This window comes from Rhinoraja longicauda, chromosome 20 (assembly GCF_053455715.1).
Source record: "Rhinoraja longicauda isolate Sanriku21f chromosome 20, sRhiLon1.1, whole genome shotgun sequence".
NCBI lineage: Eukaryota > Metazoa > Chordata > Chondrichthyes > Rajiformes > Arhynchobatidae > Rhinoraja > Rhinoraja longicauda.
In genome coordinates, this window is record NC_135972.1 from 1,458,142 (window position 1) to 1,476,917 (window position 18,776).

At 46.9% G+C, this 18,776-nt stretch overlaps 1 protein-coding gene across 3 annotated transcripts in view; it reads left to right on the forward strand.

Moving 5' to 3' along the window:
- The first annotated feature begins 47 nt into the window (after positions 1-47).
- Positions 48-18,776, forward strand: part of kcnq1.2 (potassium voltage-gated channel, KQT-like subfamily, member 1.2) — a 184,145-nt gene continuing 165,416 nt past the window's right edge. For all 3 annotated transcript variants that reach the window (XM_078416718.1, XM_078416720.1, XM_078416719.1), the window contains exons 1-3: positions 48-175; positions 12,457-12,619; positions 12,704-12,867. In XM_078416718.1, coding sequence (XP_078272844.1) covers positions 12,563-12,619; positions 12,704-12,867 — 221 coding nt within the window. In that variant the 5' untranslated portion in view covers positions 48-175; positions 12,457-12,562. The remainder of the gene's footprint in view (positions 176-12,456; positions 12,620-12,703; positions 12,868-18,776) is intronic.

The following is an 18,776-nucleotide window of genomic DNA, read 5'->3' on the forward strand; positions in this document are numbered from 1 at the left end:
CAGAAAGTACATTGATCCAGTGACCCCTTATGTCTGGGTGACGCTGCTCAAGGATAGCACGGAGAGGGAAGGTGAAGACGTCGGGGAAAAAAACCTTATGCAAGTACACCAGCTGTAACCATGACAAGAGAGAAGTACAGAGCACTTTCAGCACCGTGGTATCTTCAACAATCTGGTAAGATCAGAGTCAGCAGAGAACAATACTCTAGTAAGTAAATCAAAAGATAAAAACATTGTTAAAATCTAGAATCAGAAATAATTGGGAATCATGGGCACCCACTTTATTGATTCAGTTAAACTAAAATAGAAGCAAATCTAGCAAATAAAAATATGGTAAGTCAGATACAAACGGCGGAGGCAAATACTAGAAGCTAACACGAAGCTAATGTTTCAGGTTAATGACGTTCCATTTGAACTGGAAGTTTTGATATCTGAAACGGTTGAATTCAGTGTTAAGTTCTGAAGGATGTACTGTACCACATCAGAAGGTGTTGCTGTTCCAGAATGTTATACAATAGACAATAGACAATAGACAATAGGTGCAGGAGTAGGCCATTCAGCCCATCGAGCCAGCACCGCCATTCAATGCGATCATGGCTGATCACTATCAATCAGTACCCCGTTCCTGCCTTCTCCCCATACCCCCTCACTCCGCTATCCTTAAGAGCTCTATCCAGCTCTCTCTTGAAAGCATCCAACGAACTGGCCTCCACTGCCTTCTGAGGCAGAGAATTCCACACCTTCACCACCCTCTGACTGAAAAAGTTCTTCCTCATCTCCGTTCTAAATGGCCTACCCCTTATTCTCAAACTGTGGCCCCTTGTTCTGGACTCCCCCAACATTGGGAACATGTTATCTGCCTCTAATGTGTCCAATCCCCTAATTATCTTATATGTTTCAATAAGATCCCCCCTCATCCTTCTAAATTCCAGTGTATACAAGCCCAATCGCTCCAGCCTTTCAACATACGACAGTCCCGCCATTCCGGGAATTAATCTAGTGAACCTACGCTGCACGCCCTCCATAGCAAGAATATCCTTCCTCAAATTTGGAGACCAAAACTGCACACAGTACTCCAGGTGCGGTCTCACCAGGGCCCGGTACAACTGTAGAAGGACCTCTTTGCTCCTATACTCAACTCCTCTTGTTACGAAGGCCAACATTCCATTGGCTTTCTTCACTGCCTGCTGAACCTGCATGCTTCCTTTCATTGACTGATGCACTAGGACACCCAGATCTCGTTGAACTCCCCCTCCTCCTAACTTGACACCATTCAGATAATAATCTGCCTTTCTATTCTTACTTCCAAAGTGAATAACCTCACACTTATCTACATTAAACTGCATCTGCCATGTATCCGCCCACTCACACAACCTGTCCAGGTCACCCTGCAGCCTTATTGCATCTTCCTCACAATTCACACTACCCCCCAACTTAGTATCATCTGCAAATTTGCTAATGGTACTTTTAATCCCTCCGTCTAAGTCATTAATGTATATCGTAAATAGCTGGGGTCCCAGCACCGAACCTTGCGGTACCCCACTGGTCACTACCTGCCATTCCGAAAGGGACCCATTTATCCCCACTCTTTGCTTTCTGTCTGTTAACCAATTTTCTATCCATGTCAGTACCCTACCCCCAATACCATGTGCCCTAATTTTGCCCACTAATCTCCTATGTGGGACCTTGTCGAAGGCTTTCTGAAAGTCGAGGTACACCACATCCACTGACTCTCCCTTGTCAATTTTCCTAGTTACATCCTCAAAAAATTCCAGTAGATTTGTCAAGCATGATTTCCCCTTCGTAAATCCATGCTGACTCGGAACGATCCCGTTACTGCTATCCAAATGCTCAGCAATTTCGTCTTTTATAATTGACTCCAGCATTTTCCCCACCACTGATGTCAGACTAACTGGTCTATAATTACCCGTTTTCTCTCTCCCTCCTTTCTTAAAAAGTGGGATAACATTTGCTATCCTCCAATCCACAGGAACTGATCCTGAATCTATAGAACATTGAAAAATGATCTCCAATGCTTCCACTATTTCTAGAGCCACCTCCTTAAGTACTCTGGGATGCAGACCATCAGGCCCTGGGGATTTATCAGCCTTCAGTCCCATCAGTCTACCCAAAACCATTTCCTGCCTAATGTGGATTTCCTTCAGTTCCTCCATCACCCTAGGTTCTCCAGCCCCTAGAACATTTGGGAGATTGTGTGTATCTTCCTCAGTGAAGACAGATCCAAAGTAACGGTTTAACTCGTCTGCCATTTCTTTGTTCCCCATAATAAATTCCCCTGCTTCTGTCTTCAAGGGACCCACATTTGCCTTGACTATTTTTTTCCTCTTCACGTACCTAAAAAAACTTTTGCTATCCTCCTTTATATTATTGGCTAGTTTACCCTCGTACCTCATCTTTTCTCCTCGTATTGCCTTTTTAGTTAACTTTTGTTGCTCTTTAAAAGAGTCCCAATCCTCTGTCTTCCCACTCTTCTTTGCTATGTTATACTTCCTCTCCTTAATTTTTATGCTGTCCCTGACTTCCCTTGTCAGCCACAGGTGTCTCTTACTCCCCTTAGAGTCTTTCCACCTCTTTGGAATAAATTGATCCTGCAACCTCTGCATTATTCCCAGGAATACCTGCCATTGCTGTTCTACCGTCTTCCCTGCTAGGGCCTCCTTCCAATCAATTTTGGCCAGCTCCCGCCTCATGCCTCTGTAATCCCCTTTGCTATACTGTAATACCGACACTTCCGATTTTCCCTTCTGCCTTTCCATTTGCAGAGTAAAACTTATCATGTTGTGATCACTGCCTCCTAATGGCTCTTTTACCTCTAGTCCCCTTATCAGATCAGGATCATTACACAACACTAAATCCAGAATTGCCTTCTCCCTGGTAGGCTCCAGTACAAGCTGTTCTAAGAATCCATCTCGAAGGCACTCTACAAACTCTCTTTCCTGGGGTCCATTTCCAACCTGATTTTCCCAGTCTACCTGCATGTTGAAATCTCCCATAACCACCGTAGCATTACATTTTTGACACGCCAATTTTATCTCCTGATTTAACTTGCACCCTAAGTCGAGGCTACTGTTTGGGGGCCTATAGATAACTCCCATTAGGGTCTTTTTACCCTTACAATTTCTCATTTCTATCCATACTGATTCAACATCTCCTGATTCTATGTCACCCCTTGCAAGGGAATGAATATCATTCCTTACCATCAGAGCAACCCCACCCCCTCTGCCCACCTGTCTGTCTTTTCTATACGTTGTGTACCCCTGAATATTCAGTTCCCAGCCCTGGTCCTCTTGTAGCCATGTCTCAGTGATCCCTACAACATCATACTTGCCCATGACTAACTGAGCCTCAAGCTCATCCACTTTATTTTTTATACTACGCGCATTTAAGTACAACACTTTAACTTCTGTATTTACCTCCCCTCTCACATCGTTCACAATTGGCCCTGCCCTTAATTTCTTTTCCGCTCTAGAACTTCTGTTCCCATTCTTCCGAAAGTCTTTTGCAATATCTCCTGTATTCCCTTTTACCTCATCTTCATATTCACAATTTGTTAACCCCTCCCCCCCACTACTTAGTTTAAAGCCACAGGTGTCACACTAGCAAACCTGCCTGCCAGAATGTTTGTCCCCCTGCTGTTAAGATGCAACCCGTCCCTTTTGTACAAGTCACCCCTAGCCCAGAAGAGATCCCAGTGGTCCAGAAATCTAAATCCCTGCTCTCTGCACCAGTCCCTCAGCCATAAATTCATACCCTCTATCTCTCTGTTCCTGGCCTCACCAGCACGAGGTACCGGTAGCAGTCCAGAGATAACTACCTTCGACGTCCTACTTCTCAGCGTTTTTCCCAACTCTCTAAACTCCCGCTGTAGCACCTCCTTCCTCTTCCGCCCGACGTCATTCGTGACTTTGGTCGAGAAGTCAGAGTAAGGGTTGATTATACGGCTTGACTGTACTCATGTATAGTATGATGTGATTTAATTGGATAACATGCAAACAAAAGCTTTTCACCGTATCTCAGAACACATCACAATAATGAACAAACACCAATGTAGAGTTGGGCGACACCATGGTGCAGCTGGTAGAGCTGTTGCCTCAAAGTGCCAGAGACCCAGTTCAATCCTGACCTCAGGTGCTGTCTGTGTGGAGTCTGCACATTCTCCCTGTGATTGGATGGATTTCTTCCGGTGCCCCGGTTTACTACCACATCCAAAAGTCGTGTGGGTTTCTAGGTTAATTGGCCTCTGTAAATTGCAGGGAGTGGATGAGAAAGTAGGATAACATAGAACTAGTGTGTGAACAGGTGATCAATGGTCTGTGTACAGTAGTGGCTGTGGCTTAACGAGTGTTTTATGAAGATGTACCGTAAACACCCTGCTCTAATATTCTAGGGGAGAGAATTATCCCATAAACCTTCTTCACCACTTGATCTACTTGTGCTGCGACTTCAAGGATCATTGGACATGTAGAGGGGGAAAGATTAATGAAGATGGGCAAGGCAAGTTTTTGACACAGAGAGTAGTGGGGTCCGGAACCCGCTGCCTGGAGTGGCGGAGGAGGCAGATACGATAGTGGCTTTTAAGAGCCTTTTAGATAGGCACATGGAAATGCAGGGAATAGAGTGATCATGTACAGGCAGATGAGATCAGTTTAACTTGGAATCATGTTTGACACAAACATTGTGAGCCGAATGGCTCATTACTGTGCTTTACTGTTCTATGTACAGTCAGGTGCCTCTGTTCCTCGGTGCTCCTTATGTATTTTGTATGTCCTACCAATACCATGCATTGTGTCCTACCTGTATTAGTCCTACAGTTTATCACCTCACTCTTCTCATGATTAAATGCTATCTGTCATTGCTCTCCCCATCTTAAGCATCGACCAATGTCATCCTGTGGCTGTCGACTGTGCACCTCCCTCTCAACATTATTGCTGACTTTTGTGCCATTGGCATGATCCATTAATCAGAAAGGCTGGTGGGGTGTGGAGGTGAGGCGTGGAGGTGAGGCGTGGAGGTGAGGCGTGGAGGTGAGGCGTGGAGGTGGGAACTCCTTGTTCTGGGTGGGAGGAGAAGTATTCAGAGTGGAAGAGTGGGTAATTAGACACAGTGGAGAGCCGTGCCTGCTGTTGTGGACGGAGTACACGATCGGGGAAACATGAAGATATCAGAGATGTACCTGTGTGGAAGATGCCATCGTCAATTCAGAAAATGGAAGAACAGCGTCCTCTTGAGAGATGGTGCCTGATGCGCTGAGTTACTCCAGCACTTTCACCATCACAATCACAATAATACTTTATTAGCCAAGTATGTTTTGCAACATACGAGGAACTTCATTTGCCATACAGTCATAACAATAAAAAGCAGGACACACAAAATACATTTTAACATGAACATCCACCACAGTAACTCCTCCACATTCCTTTGTGTCTCTCTTTAGTATAAACCAGCATCTGTAGTTCCTTGTTATAACTGCGAATGTATACACGGAACGACACTACGAATGTAAAAAGAGCCACGCACCATACTGTTTGTAAAGTATATATTTATGGAAAAATATTTATTTTGAAATAAAATAATCCCGTTCTCCCTCCCTCTGTAATTTTGAACTGTCCATGGCCCCATGCTCCCTCCACCCACACTCCCTCCAACCGTATCCCAACATCTTGTGCCAAGTTGCAGCCCACTCCAGCTATGCCACTAAGCTGCCATAGAGCCATTGTGATACAGTGTGGAAACAGGCCCTTCGGCCCAACTCGCCCACACCAGCCATCAATGTCCCAGCTACACTCATCCCACCTGCCTGCGCTTGGTCTATATCCATGTACCTGTCTAACTGTTTCTTAAACGATGGGATAGTCCCAGCCTCAACTACCTCCTCTGGCAGCTTGTTCCATACACCCACCACCCTTTGTATGAAAAGGTTACCCCTCGGATTCCTATTAAATCTTTTCCCCTTCACCTTGAACCTATGTCCTCTGGTCCCCGATTCCCCAACTCTGGGCAAGAGACTCTGTGCATCTACCCGATCTATTCCTCTCATGATTTTGTACATCTTTCTAAAAGCACCCCTCATCCTCCTGCGCTGCACGGAATAGAGACCCAGCCTACTCAACCTTTCCCTATAGCTCACACCCTCTAATCCTGGTAACATCTTCGTAAATCTTTTCTGAACCCTTTCAAGCTTGATAATATCTTTCCTATAACATGGTGCCCAGAACTGAACACAATATTCTAAATGCGGTCTCACCAACGTCTTATACAACTGCAACATGACCTCCCAACTTCTATACTCAATACTCTGACTGATGAAGGCCCTGTTAACCTTGGAGGTTAAGTTTTTAGAGAGCTAATATTCAAGTTCCTTTTGATTACGGTTTAATTGATTCTTCTTAAAGATGAGTAAATAATTTAACACTAGGTTAATTTGTTTTGAATATTGAGTAGAAAAAATAACTCTCCTGTTTGACATAGACAACATCAATTATACAAATTATCATCTCCCATCTAAGGAGTTTAATTTACATCTCTAATTAGAATGGAGTGACAGGTGCAAACCATAGCGTGCAGCTTATCCCAGGTGGGGACATACAGGGCAGTTCATGTAACTGCCTGCAGCAGCTTGAACCTGTGCTCTGTTCTATTCTTCAGTGGATTTTGGATTCTCCGTATGGCTTACAGAATCCTGGTTTGTAGGAACTAGATGATGGTCTTCCCACAATGAGATAGACTTCCCACAATAATAGGTGGATGGCCACCCAGAAGGTTCAAAAAAGGAATATCTGGACACTCATACCAACATTCATCACCAAATGCAGGTGTCTGATAACGCCAGTGTCTGGTGCCGTGAAGTGGAGGACAAAAGAGTTGCAGTAAAACACAGGTGGAACTGAGGTTTAAATAGGTGGAGGTCAGTGAACTGTGGTTCCTCAAAAATGCAGCCAGCATCATCAGAAACCAACTTAGCCACACACTCATTTTACTCCTGTCATCGGGAAGAAGGTACAGGAGCCTGCAAAACTAACGTCCAGGAACAGTTTCTTCCCTACGGCCATCAGGCTATTAAACACTACAACCTCCAATAAGCTCTGAACTACATATTGGGGGCATTGATTTTGTCTTTTTGCACTACTATTTGTTTTTTAGACAATATACAATAGGTGCAGGAGGAGGCCATTCGGCCCTTCGAGCCAGCACTGCCATTCAATGTGATCATGACTGATCATTCTCAATCAGTACCCTGTTCCTGCCTTCTCCCCGTACCCCCTGACTCCGCTATCCTTAAGAGCTCTATCTAGCTCTCTCTTGAATGCATTCAGATAATAGGTCTCCACTGCCTTCTGAGGCAGAGAATTCCACAGATTCACAACTCCGTGACTGAAAACGTTTTTCCTCATCTCAGTTCTAAATGGCCTACCCCTTATTCTTAAACTGTGTCCCCTGGTTCTGGACTCCCCCAACATTGGGAACATGTTTCCTGCCTCTAACGTGTCCAACCCCTTAATAATCTTATATGTTTCGATAAGATCCCCTCTCATCCTTCTAAATTCCAGTGTATACAAGCCTAGTCGCTCCAGTCTTTCAACATACGACAGTCCCGCCATTCCGGGAATTAACCTAGTAAACCTACGCTGCACGCCCTCAATAGCAAGAATATCCTTCCTCAAATTTGGAGACCAAAACTGCACACAGTACTCCAGGTGCGGTCTCACTAGGGCCCTGTACAACTGCAGAAGGACCTCTTTGCTCCTATACTCAACTCCTCTTGTTATGAAGGCCAACATTCCATTGGCTTTCTTCACTGCCTGCTGTACCTGCATGCTTCCTTTCAGTGACTGATGCACTAGGACACCCAGATCTCGTTGTTCCCTTTTCCTAACTTGACACCATTCAGATAATAATCTCCCTTCCTAGTCTCACCACCAAAGTGGATAACCTTTTATGTGTACGTGTGTGTGTATATATATTATAATAAAAATAATAATACATTTAATTTATATAGCGCTTTTCAGGATACTCAAAGACGCTTTACAGAGCAAACAAGACATAAAAACAAACAAACAAAAGTTTGTCCTGATATATGTGTGTGTGTGTGTGTGTGTATGTATGCATATATACAAACACTAAACTTTTTTCTCATTTATTATATTGTTTACAGTGTACTATGTTTACATATTCATTTGTGCGGCAGCAAGTAAGAATTTCATTGTTCCATCTGGGACATATGACAATAAAACACTCTTGACTCTTGTATGTTAACTTCTTGGGGTTACATTAAGGGAATATATTAGGATGTAGTCTCTCCAGTGAGATGAGTGGGAAGAAGCAAAATTAAGGTTTATGTGCACCAATGACAGGAAGAGTTGAGAGAGCTGGAAAACACGTTAAATAGCAGGTCCTCAAGGTAATCCTCACCAGATAGCTCCCACTGCTCTGTGAATTAAGTGAGTAAAAATAGATTTTTGTTAACAGTCATGAGCGTTTATTTGTCATATGCACCAAATATAAACCGGAACAAAGGGATTGTCACTTGCTGCAGCTTTCCATGCATACAATGTACAACAAAATATAAAATATCAGTTATTCTTAGTAAACTAGAGTAAACTGTGTAAGTAGGGACATGGAGTAAGAGGGAGGCTTTAGTTTAGCAGATCATTCCGGGCTAGATCATGTACCCCTCAATAAGGTCAGCCTCTTAGACTACAAAGAAAAATGTACCAGACTATCCAACCTCTCCATATAACTCACCAGCCCTTGAGTTGCTAAGAACTCGCAAATGCCAAATGGAAACAGGTTATCCTCAATCCTGAGTGATTGTCTAAACAGATAAGCTTAAGGGTTGATCTAATTTAATTGTTCACAATGATTAAAGTAATTTATTAAGTTAGATAGATAAATTATATTTTGTTTGATGGAGGAATTGAGAGTACAGTATCATCTTAAAATTAGAACTAGGATATTCAATATTGACATCAGAAAGCAATTTTGTAGTCAAAGGATAATGGAAATTCAGAACACTCCTCTCCAATTCTATTGACCCGACTGAAAGTTTCAATGATTCAATAACACTTTGTTGTCACATGTACCTAGGAGGAGTGAAATTCTTTGTTTTTTGCATATAATCCAGTAAAATCATACAGCAGACCTCACCTGCAGTACACAAAGAGTCGCCATGTTTCTGGTGCCAACAAAGTTTCAAAGGTTCTTAGTGCAGTCTTATCTTCTTGTGCTCGGCGTCTCCCCACCGGGTCCCTCTTAGTACTCAACGTCTCCCTGTTGGTAAAAGAGATATTTATAATGAAGGAAGCCTCGTGGAACCAATGTAGGGAGATGGAGTTCTTGTTTCTTGGTCCTCCAAAATATTCCAAATGGAATTTAAACTGGAGGTGACTGGAGTTACGATTGAGTTAATCCATGATCTATTTGATCTAACATAACGAAGAGTAACTCACCTCCTCCGGTGCCAAAGCCACTCCATCTTCGGAAAGGCAGGAATTAGGAGTGGATGGAATCCCCCCCCCCCATTTGTCTGAAACTGCTGCTCCAGCAACATCCAGCATATTTATTCCCCACCCATAATTTCCCTTGGGATGGTAGTGGTGATCAGTCTTCTTCAACTGCTGAAGACCATGTAATGAAGGGTTGTGGTCCCACAAGAGCGTTGGATTTTGCAATTCCATTATTTAGACAATGAGGAAACGGCAGCACCTTTACAGGTCAGGAGAATGGTGATCGGGGTTAGGGAGATCCTATCAAAAGAAACCTTTGAAAGTTGCTGCAATGCCATTTCTGCCCTACATCTACTGAAACCATGAAACACCAGTGAGAGACAGGATAACAATTGGTGTTGGAATCTGTTCATTATTGTCACGTGCACTGTGATGCAGTGAAAAGCTTTTTTGTTTGTGTGCTATCTAGTCAAATCAAATCCTACTATACATGAGTACAATCTAGCCATCCACAAGTACAGCAGGTGGTGCAAACAGAAAAATCCCAGAGAGCAGAATATAGTTTACAGCGTTACAGCTGCAGAAAAAACCCCAAAGTCTGCAGAGGTAGATTAGAAGATGGCGACCACATCCTAACACATACGATCCTAAATGATAGGAGCAGAATGAGGCCATTCAGCCCATCAAGTCTACTCTGCCATTCAATCATAGCTGATCTATCTTTCCCTCCTAACCCCATTCTCTTGCCTTCTTCCCATAACCTCAGACACCCGTACTAATCAAGAATATATCTATCTCTGCCTTAAATATATCCACTGACTTTGCCTCCACAGCCTTCTATGGCAAAGAATTCCAGATTCACCTAGCCTTTCATTCTTCTGTACTTTTCAATGAGGTCCCCCCTCATTCTTCTAAACTCCAGTGAGTATAGGCCCAGTGCCATGAAACGCTCATCATATGTTAACCTTCATTCCCGGAATCATTCTTGTAAATTAAAGGAGGACGACAAGTAGTTTGATTGCAGCGGGGAAGAAACACCTTCTGAATCTGTTGAGATGTGCTTTCTAGCTAATGTGTTTTTTGCCCAAGAGGAGGGGAAGATGAATGGTAGATGTGTGGACAAAGGCCAGAGATGAAAAGACAAATGGCTGTGAGAGAAGGAGAGGAGGCATGAAATGCGAAGCCAGAGGGGGGTGGGGTTGTTGGTGTGACAGGTGTGGGTGTGTGTGAGAGGTATGGGTGTGACAGGTATGGGTGGGTGTTTGTGTGTGTGACAGGTTGTGTGTGTGTGACAGGTGTAGGTGTGTGTGACAGGTGTGTGTGTGTGTGGCAGGTGTGTGTGTGACAGGTGTTTGTGTGTGACAGGTGTGGGTATAACAGGTGTGTGTGGGTGTTTGTGTGTGTGACAGGTTGTGTGTGTGACAGGTGTTTGTGTATGACAGGTATGTGTGTATGACAGGTGTGTGTATGTGACAGGTGTGTGTGTGTAACAGGTGTTTGTGTGTGACAGGTGTGGGTATGACAGATGTGTGTGTGTGTGACAGGTGCGTGTGGGTGTGACAGGTGTGTGTGTATCAGGTGTGTGTGTGTGACAGGTGTGGGTATGACAGATGTGTGTGTGACAGGTGCGTGTGGGTGTGACAGGTGTGTGTGTGTGACGTGTGTGTGGGTGACAGGTGTGGGTGTGACAGGTGGGTGTGACAAGTGTGTGTGAGACAGGTGTGGATGTGACAGGTGTGTGTGAGACAGGTGAGGGTGTGACAGGTGTGGGTGTGACAGGTGCGCTGCCCATTCCGGAGCGCGCGCGTCCGTCAATGGGAAGGGTCGCGCGTGTGTGCGCGTTCCCGCCGCCTGCGGGCGCGCGCTCCGGGACTCCAGGTGCACGAGCCCGCTGCAGGTGAGGCGGCGCCGGGGACACAGCGCGCCCACTCTCCCCCCCGGGGCGGCGGCGGCGGCGGCTACCTGCACCGGGACCCGCAGGTGCATGTTTTGCAGATGAAGCGCAGGTGAATAAAACAGTAACGGCGCCGCCAACAACACAAGTTACGCGAAAACTGGGAATAGTTGCTCACACCGGGACCGACCTCACCGCTGTGCGCGGTGGATCAGCAGCTGGTGGTGGTGGTGGTGGGCACTGGGCATTGATCAGCAGCAGCTGGTGATAGTGGGCACTGGGCATTGATCAGCAGCTGGTGATGGTGGGGGTGGCCGGGCTGTGTAGGATGGGAATTGATCAGCAGCTGCTGGTGGGGGTGGGCACTGGGCATTGATCAGCAGCTGGTGATAGTGGGCACTGGGCATTGATCAGCAGCTGGTGATGGTGGGGGTGGCCGGGCTGTGTAGGATGGGCATTGATCAGCAGCTGGTGGTGGGCACTGGGCATTGATCAGCAGCAGAGGCAGCTGGTGTTGATGGGCACTGGGCATTGATCAGCAGCTGCTGCTGGTGGGGGTGGTGATGGGCACTGGGCATTGATCATCAGCTGGTGGTGATGGGCACTGGGCATTGATCAGCAGCTGGTGATAGTGGGCACTGGGCATTGATCAGCAGATGGTGGGGGTGGCCGGGCTGTGTAGGATGGGCATTGGTCAGCAGCTGGTGGTGGGCACTGGGCATTGATCAGCAGCAGAGGCAGCTGGTGTTGATGGGCACTGGGCATTGATCATCAGCTGGTGGTGATGGGCACTGGGCATTGATCAGCAACAGCTGGTGGTGATGGGCACGGGGCATTGATCAGCAGCTGCTGGTGGTGATGGGCACGGGGCATTGATCAGCAGCTGCTGGTGGTGATGGGCACGGGGCATTGATCAGTGCCACCCGCTGCCCTTGCGTTGGCCTTTATCGCGGATTAAGGTCTGATGTGATTGCGGTCCTTATGGCAGCAGCCGCTGTGGCTGCCCTGTGTGACCTTCCCCGTTACTCGTGTGATGAGCGACGCCAGTGGCAGCGGCATTAGTTTCTGATCGTGTGCTGTGTGTGCTCTGTTCCACAGCGCGCTGAGCCAGTGTGTGTGCGGCGATCACTGGGCGCAGATGGTCCGCCCCGCCTTGGCCATGGATTGAGAAGCAGAGAGCGGCGGCGGGCAGCGGAGGACGGGTATGAGGTACTGCAGCGATGAAGCGGACGAGGTTCCCATGGACTGTCTCCAGGAGCAGGTGAGTAGCGGCCGGCGGGGCGCGGCTGCCCGCGGTGCCAGGCTCGGCTCTGACAGTCGTTCTTGTCCGCTTGTACCCGCTCAGGACGCGGCCACTGTGTACAACGGTGCCGGCATCCCCTGCGGCGCCAGCAGCCCACCCATCCACTTCTACCGATCCTACCTCACCAAGACCAGCCTGCAGGGAGACGTCTACAACTTCCTCGAGAGACCCAGTGGCTGGAAATGCTTCTTGTACCACTTCTCCGTGTGAGTGCCCAGTCTTTACTGACAACTTTACCGCCCAATGTCTGACTCAATAAGGCTGGAGTAACTCAGCGGGACAGGCAGCATCTCTAGAGAGAAGAAATAGGTGACGTTTCAGAGATACTGCCTGTCCCGCTGAGTTACTCCAGCTTTTTTGTGTCTTCGGTTTAAACCAGCATCCTTCCTACACGTTTGACTCAAGAACACGAGTAAACTCCGTCCCACTTGTAACACAATGCGAAGTGACTGAATTCGTTATAAGTTTGGCTGCAAGTAAATGTCCCTCGAAAATAAATGTCTAAATCTATTCGGAGAAGTGTTTACTTTGAGGACCAGAATTTATATCCTCGACCAAATTAGCACTGGATGCTTTCTCGGCACTTTGTTTGGTTATGAAGTTTATGCATCCCAAATAATTCTTTCCAAAGGACACAGGGAATAAAGTTCGGTAAATGTGTGTCCAACATTTAGTTACATTGAAATGTCCGTGATTGTGTAACTGCTCGTGTCTTCTGACATAGACAGCTAAGTTGCTCAGTTGTGATCCAGACCAATGTGTAAATGAATATCGTTTTGGTTTGAAATGTATTCAGGACACTCCATTCGATTTGTTGTGAAGTTCGGTTCTGAACTGACCTGCGGACTGCGGTTACCTTGCTCTAAAGCATTACATTGCGCCTTTTCATGCCCAAGGAAGATCTCTTTTCCAAAAACTTCTTACGCAATGACACATAATTGGAACAGGTTCTACTTAGACTTTTACTTGAATTGTGTATCTTAAAAGTGGGCGTGGGGCAGCACAGCCTCATAGCGAAATGACCCGGGTTCGATCCTGACCACCGGTGCTGTCTGTACGGAGTTTGTACGTTCTCCCCGTGACCGCGTGGATTTTCTCCGGATGCTCCGGTTTCCTCCCACAGGTTTATAGGTTGATTGGCTTATGTAAACTGCGGACTCGGTGGGCCGAACGGCCTGTTTCCATGCTGTTTCTCTGAACGAGCCTAATGAACATAAATTGTTGCATTAGCAATGATAATTGATCTAAAACTGTGATAGCTAACCCCATGAAAGTGGAAAAGTTTGTGAGTTGGTGGGTGATGCAGTGATTCTGTGGGCACACTCAATCATTTGCAGCAGGTTTGGCCAATGGAGGTGACTTGGAGTGTGTAGGAAGGAACTGCAGATGCTGGCTGGAGACTGAGGTTTGGAAAGGTCTGATCCTTATTGTTTGGTTATTTACTGGAGAGGCATGGATTGGCTCTGTATGTATCTTAAAATGGACAAAGTGATACAATACATGCAGAAATATTGTTTCCATTCTTTGCTTAATTTTCACTATATCTGTACAATATCTGACAATACTAAACCAATTCAAATTGTTCCCCTTTCCTCTGACTCTCAGTCTGAAGAAGGGTCTCAACCTGAAACTATTCCTGTTCTCCAGAGATGCTGCCTGACCCGCTGAGTTACACCAGCCTTTTGTGTCTGTCTTCGGTCTGACATTTGCGGTTCCTCCCAGCACACCAGTCATTTAAAAACTGTTTTTAAAACAAAATGATTTATTGGTATGAACACAGTTGATGACAAACTGACAAAATGATTGCTTTGGCCAATTGCTTGAACACTATCACAAACTTCACATGACAATAAACTAAAATGAACTTCACACCAGATCACATCCCCTCTTATTCCTGTTACTTTTACAGCTGATGTGATATTGATCAATTCAACACAGTTTATTCTACTGGTTTAGACACAGGATGCTGGCAGCATCTCTGGATAGAACGAAGGTCTTATTCAGACTGAGCATCAGTGGAGAGAGAGTTACAGAGATAAGCAAGTGGAAGAGATCAAAAGAGATGCAGATCATGGCAAATGTAGACTAGCCCATTGTTAGTTGGGAGAAGGTGACAACAAAGCAGGCAGAGATGCAATGTAATCAGAGAGACAGTCAGACTGGTCGGAGAACTGGGAAGGGGGAGGGATGGAGAGAGAGGGAAAGGAAAGGTTACTTGAAGTTAGAGGTCAATATTCATACCGCTGGGGTGGAAACTGCCCAAGTGAAATATGAGGTGCTGTTTCTCCTATTTGCGCTGGGCCACACTCTGAGAATGGAGGAGGCCCAGAACAGAAAGGTCAGGGTGGGAGTGGGAGGGGGAGTTAAAGTGCTGAGCATCCGGGAGATCAGGTAGGTTTAGGCGAACTGAGCAGAGGAGTTCAGCGGAAACGATCGCCGAGACTGCGCATGGTCTTGCCGATATATAGCAGCACACCTGGGTCACCCATTCCTTCTATGCAGAGATGCTGCCTGTCCCGCTGAGTTATCCCAGCATTTTGTGTCTATCTTCAGTGTAAACCAGCATCTGCAGTTCCTTCTTACACATATTCTAATGGATTGTTCCTTTCTGTTTTAGGTCACTGTCTTAAACTCAAACTGAGGCAATGAAAAAAGATTACAACATTTTGTGACAATATAGAAGTTTTGGGAATTGATACATTAAATCAGAACATAAGCAACAGGAATTACATTTTTTGCTAAATTCCAGACTATAATAGATCTTTCTACCAATCTCCACTCACCATTGTTTCACCCCCTTCAAGGCAGGTACATCCTTTCCTGAGTGGCCCGGTGGTACAGCGCCGGAGACCCGGGTTCCATCCTGATCACGGGCGCCGTCTGTACGGAGTTTGTACGTTCTCCCTGTGATCTGCGTGGGTTTTCTCCGAGATCTTAGGTTTCCTCCCACACTCCAAAGACGTACAGGTTTGTAGATTAATTGGCTTGGTATAAATGTAAATTGTCCCGAGTATGTGTAGGATAGTGTTAGTGTGTGTGGACTGCTGGTCGGCACGGACTTGGTGGGCCAAAGGGCCTGTTTCCGCGCTGTATCTATGTATGAAAAACTTCAGACAGGCCTCCATATGTAGTCTGAGCAAAGCCGTACATAATTGCAGCAGGGCTTTCTTACTTTTGTACTCACTGCCCCTTTGCAATACCTTGCAAATTATTGTTGATCATCCATGTTGAAAACTTGAAAGAAAAGACCAAATTTATTCTTGCGGTTTCTGTCCGCTAACCAATTCTGATTCCCTGACCCCTAATCTAGTGTTGCAAGTGTTATTTGACAGTCCCAACATACTGGCTCCCTTATCGATTTAAGAGTTCCACCTTAAATTGTTAGATGGGCAAACACTGTCTGTTTCACAAAATAAATCACTATTGACTTTCTGTTCTCTGATGGAATGTAGATGCCACTGGCTAGACCAGTAATTGTTGCCCATCCCTTGTTACTCTCAGAAAAACCTATGGTGAGGTTTGTCCTTTATCTGATGTGAAGCTGTATTGAAAGTACTCCCACAGTACTGCCAGGTAGGAAGTTATTATTTTGACTGGTTGGCAAAGAACAAAAAAATAATTATGGTTTCAGTGACTTGAGGGGAGCTGGGATCTGGTTCCAATGCACCACCTTCCTTTGCCTTTCCAAATAGTAGACGTATTGTTCACGTCTGGGTAAGTCGCTGCACAGCATGTTGTGCATAAAACACACTCTAGGGCGGCACAGCTGGTAGAGCTGCTGCCGCACAGCGCTAGAGCCCTGGGCTCCATCCTGACGTAGGGTGCTGTCTGTGTGGAGTTTGCATGTTCACCCCGTAACTGCGTGGGATTCCTCCAGTTACTGTTTTCACATTCCTGTACCGACCAATGGCAGTAGATAAATGAGAGGGTGGTGTGGGTGTTGGATATTGGCTGTCTTTTTGAGGCATGCCTCCCATAGATGCCTTCACAGTGGGGAGCTGTACCCATGATGGACCAGGCTGTGCCCACCACTCTCTGTCATCTCCTTCATTCCTGGCTGTTCTTGTTGCCCAACCAGGCCGTGATGCAACCAGTCAATATACTCTCTACTGCACACCTGCAGAACTCCAAGAGAGTATTCATCGACATCACTATACACAGGCACTCAGGATTTGGGGAGGGAGTGGGGCAGTGAGTGTATTGGGGGGTGGGGGGAATGGGGCAGTGAGTGTATTGGGGGTGGGATGGGGCAGTGAGCTCTGTATTGGGGGGGGAGGGGGGAGTGGGGAGTGGGGCAGTGAGCTCTGTATTGGGGGTGGGGGGGAGTGGGGCAGTGAGCTCTATTGGGGGGGTGAGGGGAATGGGGCAGTGAGTGTATTGGGGGTGGGGTGGGGCAGTGAGCTCTGTATTGGGGGGAGGGGGGAGTGGGGCAGTGAGCTCTGTATTGGGGGGAGTGGGGCAGTGAGCTCTGTATTGGGGGGTGGGGTGGGGCAGTGAGTTCTGTATTGGGGGGGGTAGGGGGGTGGGACAGTGAGCTCTGTATTGGGGGGTGGGGTGGGGCAGTGAGCTCTGTATTGGGGGGTGGGGTGGGGCAGTGAGCTCTGTATTGGGGGTGGGGGAGTGGGGTGGGGCAGTGAGCTCTGTATTGGGGGTGGGGGGTGGGGTGGGGCAGTGAGCTCTGTATTGGGGGGTGGGGGGGTGGGGTGGGGCAGTGAGCTCTGTATTGGGGGGTGGGGGGGGCAGTGAGCTCTGCATTGGGGGGTGAGTGGGGAAGTGAGCTCTGTATTGGGGGGTGGGGGGGTGGGGTGGGGCAGTGAACTCTGTATTGGGGGGTGGGGGGGTGGGGTGGGGCAGTGAACTCTGTATTGGGGGGTGGGGGGGGGGTGGGGTGGGGCAGTGAGCTCTGTATTGGGGGGTGGGGGGCAGTGAGCTCTGTATTGGGAGGTGGGGGGTGGGGGGCAGTGAGCTCTGTATTGGGGGGTGGGGGGGTGGGGTGGGGCAGTGAACTCTGTATTGGGGGGTGGGGGGGTGGGGTGGGGCAGTGAGCTCTGTATTGGGGGGTGGGGGGGGTGGGGGGTGGGGGGCAGTGAGCTCTGTATTGGGGGGTAGGGGGTGGGGGGCAGTGAGCTCTGTATTGGGGGGTGGGGGGTGGGGGGCAGTGAGCTCTGTATTGGGGGGGGGGGTGGGCAGTGAGTTCTGTATTTGTTTGGTGTCTGGACTTGACTGGGCCGACTTGCTATTTTGGGCATTTCATTACTTATCTGAGATTTCCTCCCGTGTTCATTCTAATCTTCCAATAGATAATGCTATATTCTTTCCCCTGCCTCTGTACGAGAATGGTGTTGAAATCAGGGCTGATTAGTGTTGCCTAATCCATTCACTCTTTCACAGGACTTTTTAAAAACTGTTCGCCTGTGTTGAAGTCGCATTATTTTATTCTTTCCTGCATTTGGGTGATGTCTGCCATAGGGCTCGCAGTGCATCAATGGGTCTACAAAGAATATATTTTTATGCATTCAATTAGCTTTAAAAAATATTTGTCTCCATTTCCTCTCCTATGCCAGCTCCTGCCAATCCCTGCCACTTGTCCCATATTCAATAGTAACACATCGTCACTGGATGACAAGGCTCGTTGAAAGTCTGCTCACTGACACAGCCAGTCGAGTTGCTGCCTCACAGCGTATGTGCGTCGGGTTCCATCCTGACCTCTGGTACTGTCTGCGTACTTCATCTGTTCTCTCTCTCTCTTCCATTAGCCCCGGTTTTCTTGTACATTCCGAAGGCAAGTTCACAAGTTATAGGAGTAGAATTAGGCCATTCGGCCCATTGAGTCCACGCCGCCATTCAATCATGGCTGATCTCTGCCTCCTAATCCCATTTTCCTGCCTTCTCCCCATAACCCTTGACACCATTCCAATCAAGAATTGGCCTATCTCTGCCTTAAATAATATCCACTGACTTGCCGTGGGTTGCTAGGTGAATTGGCCACTGCAAATTGCCCAGTAGTGTGTAATTGAATGGTAGAATCTAGTAAGAATGTAAGAGGAATAAAAAGGGATTAGCATAAATGGATGTTTAATTGCTGGCAGTGTCTTGGAGTCAAAGGACTTGTTTC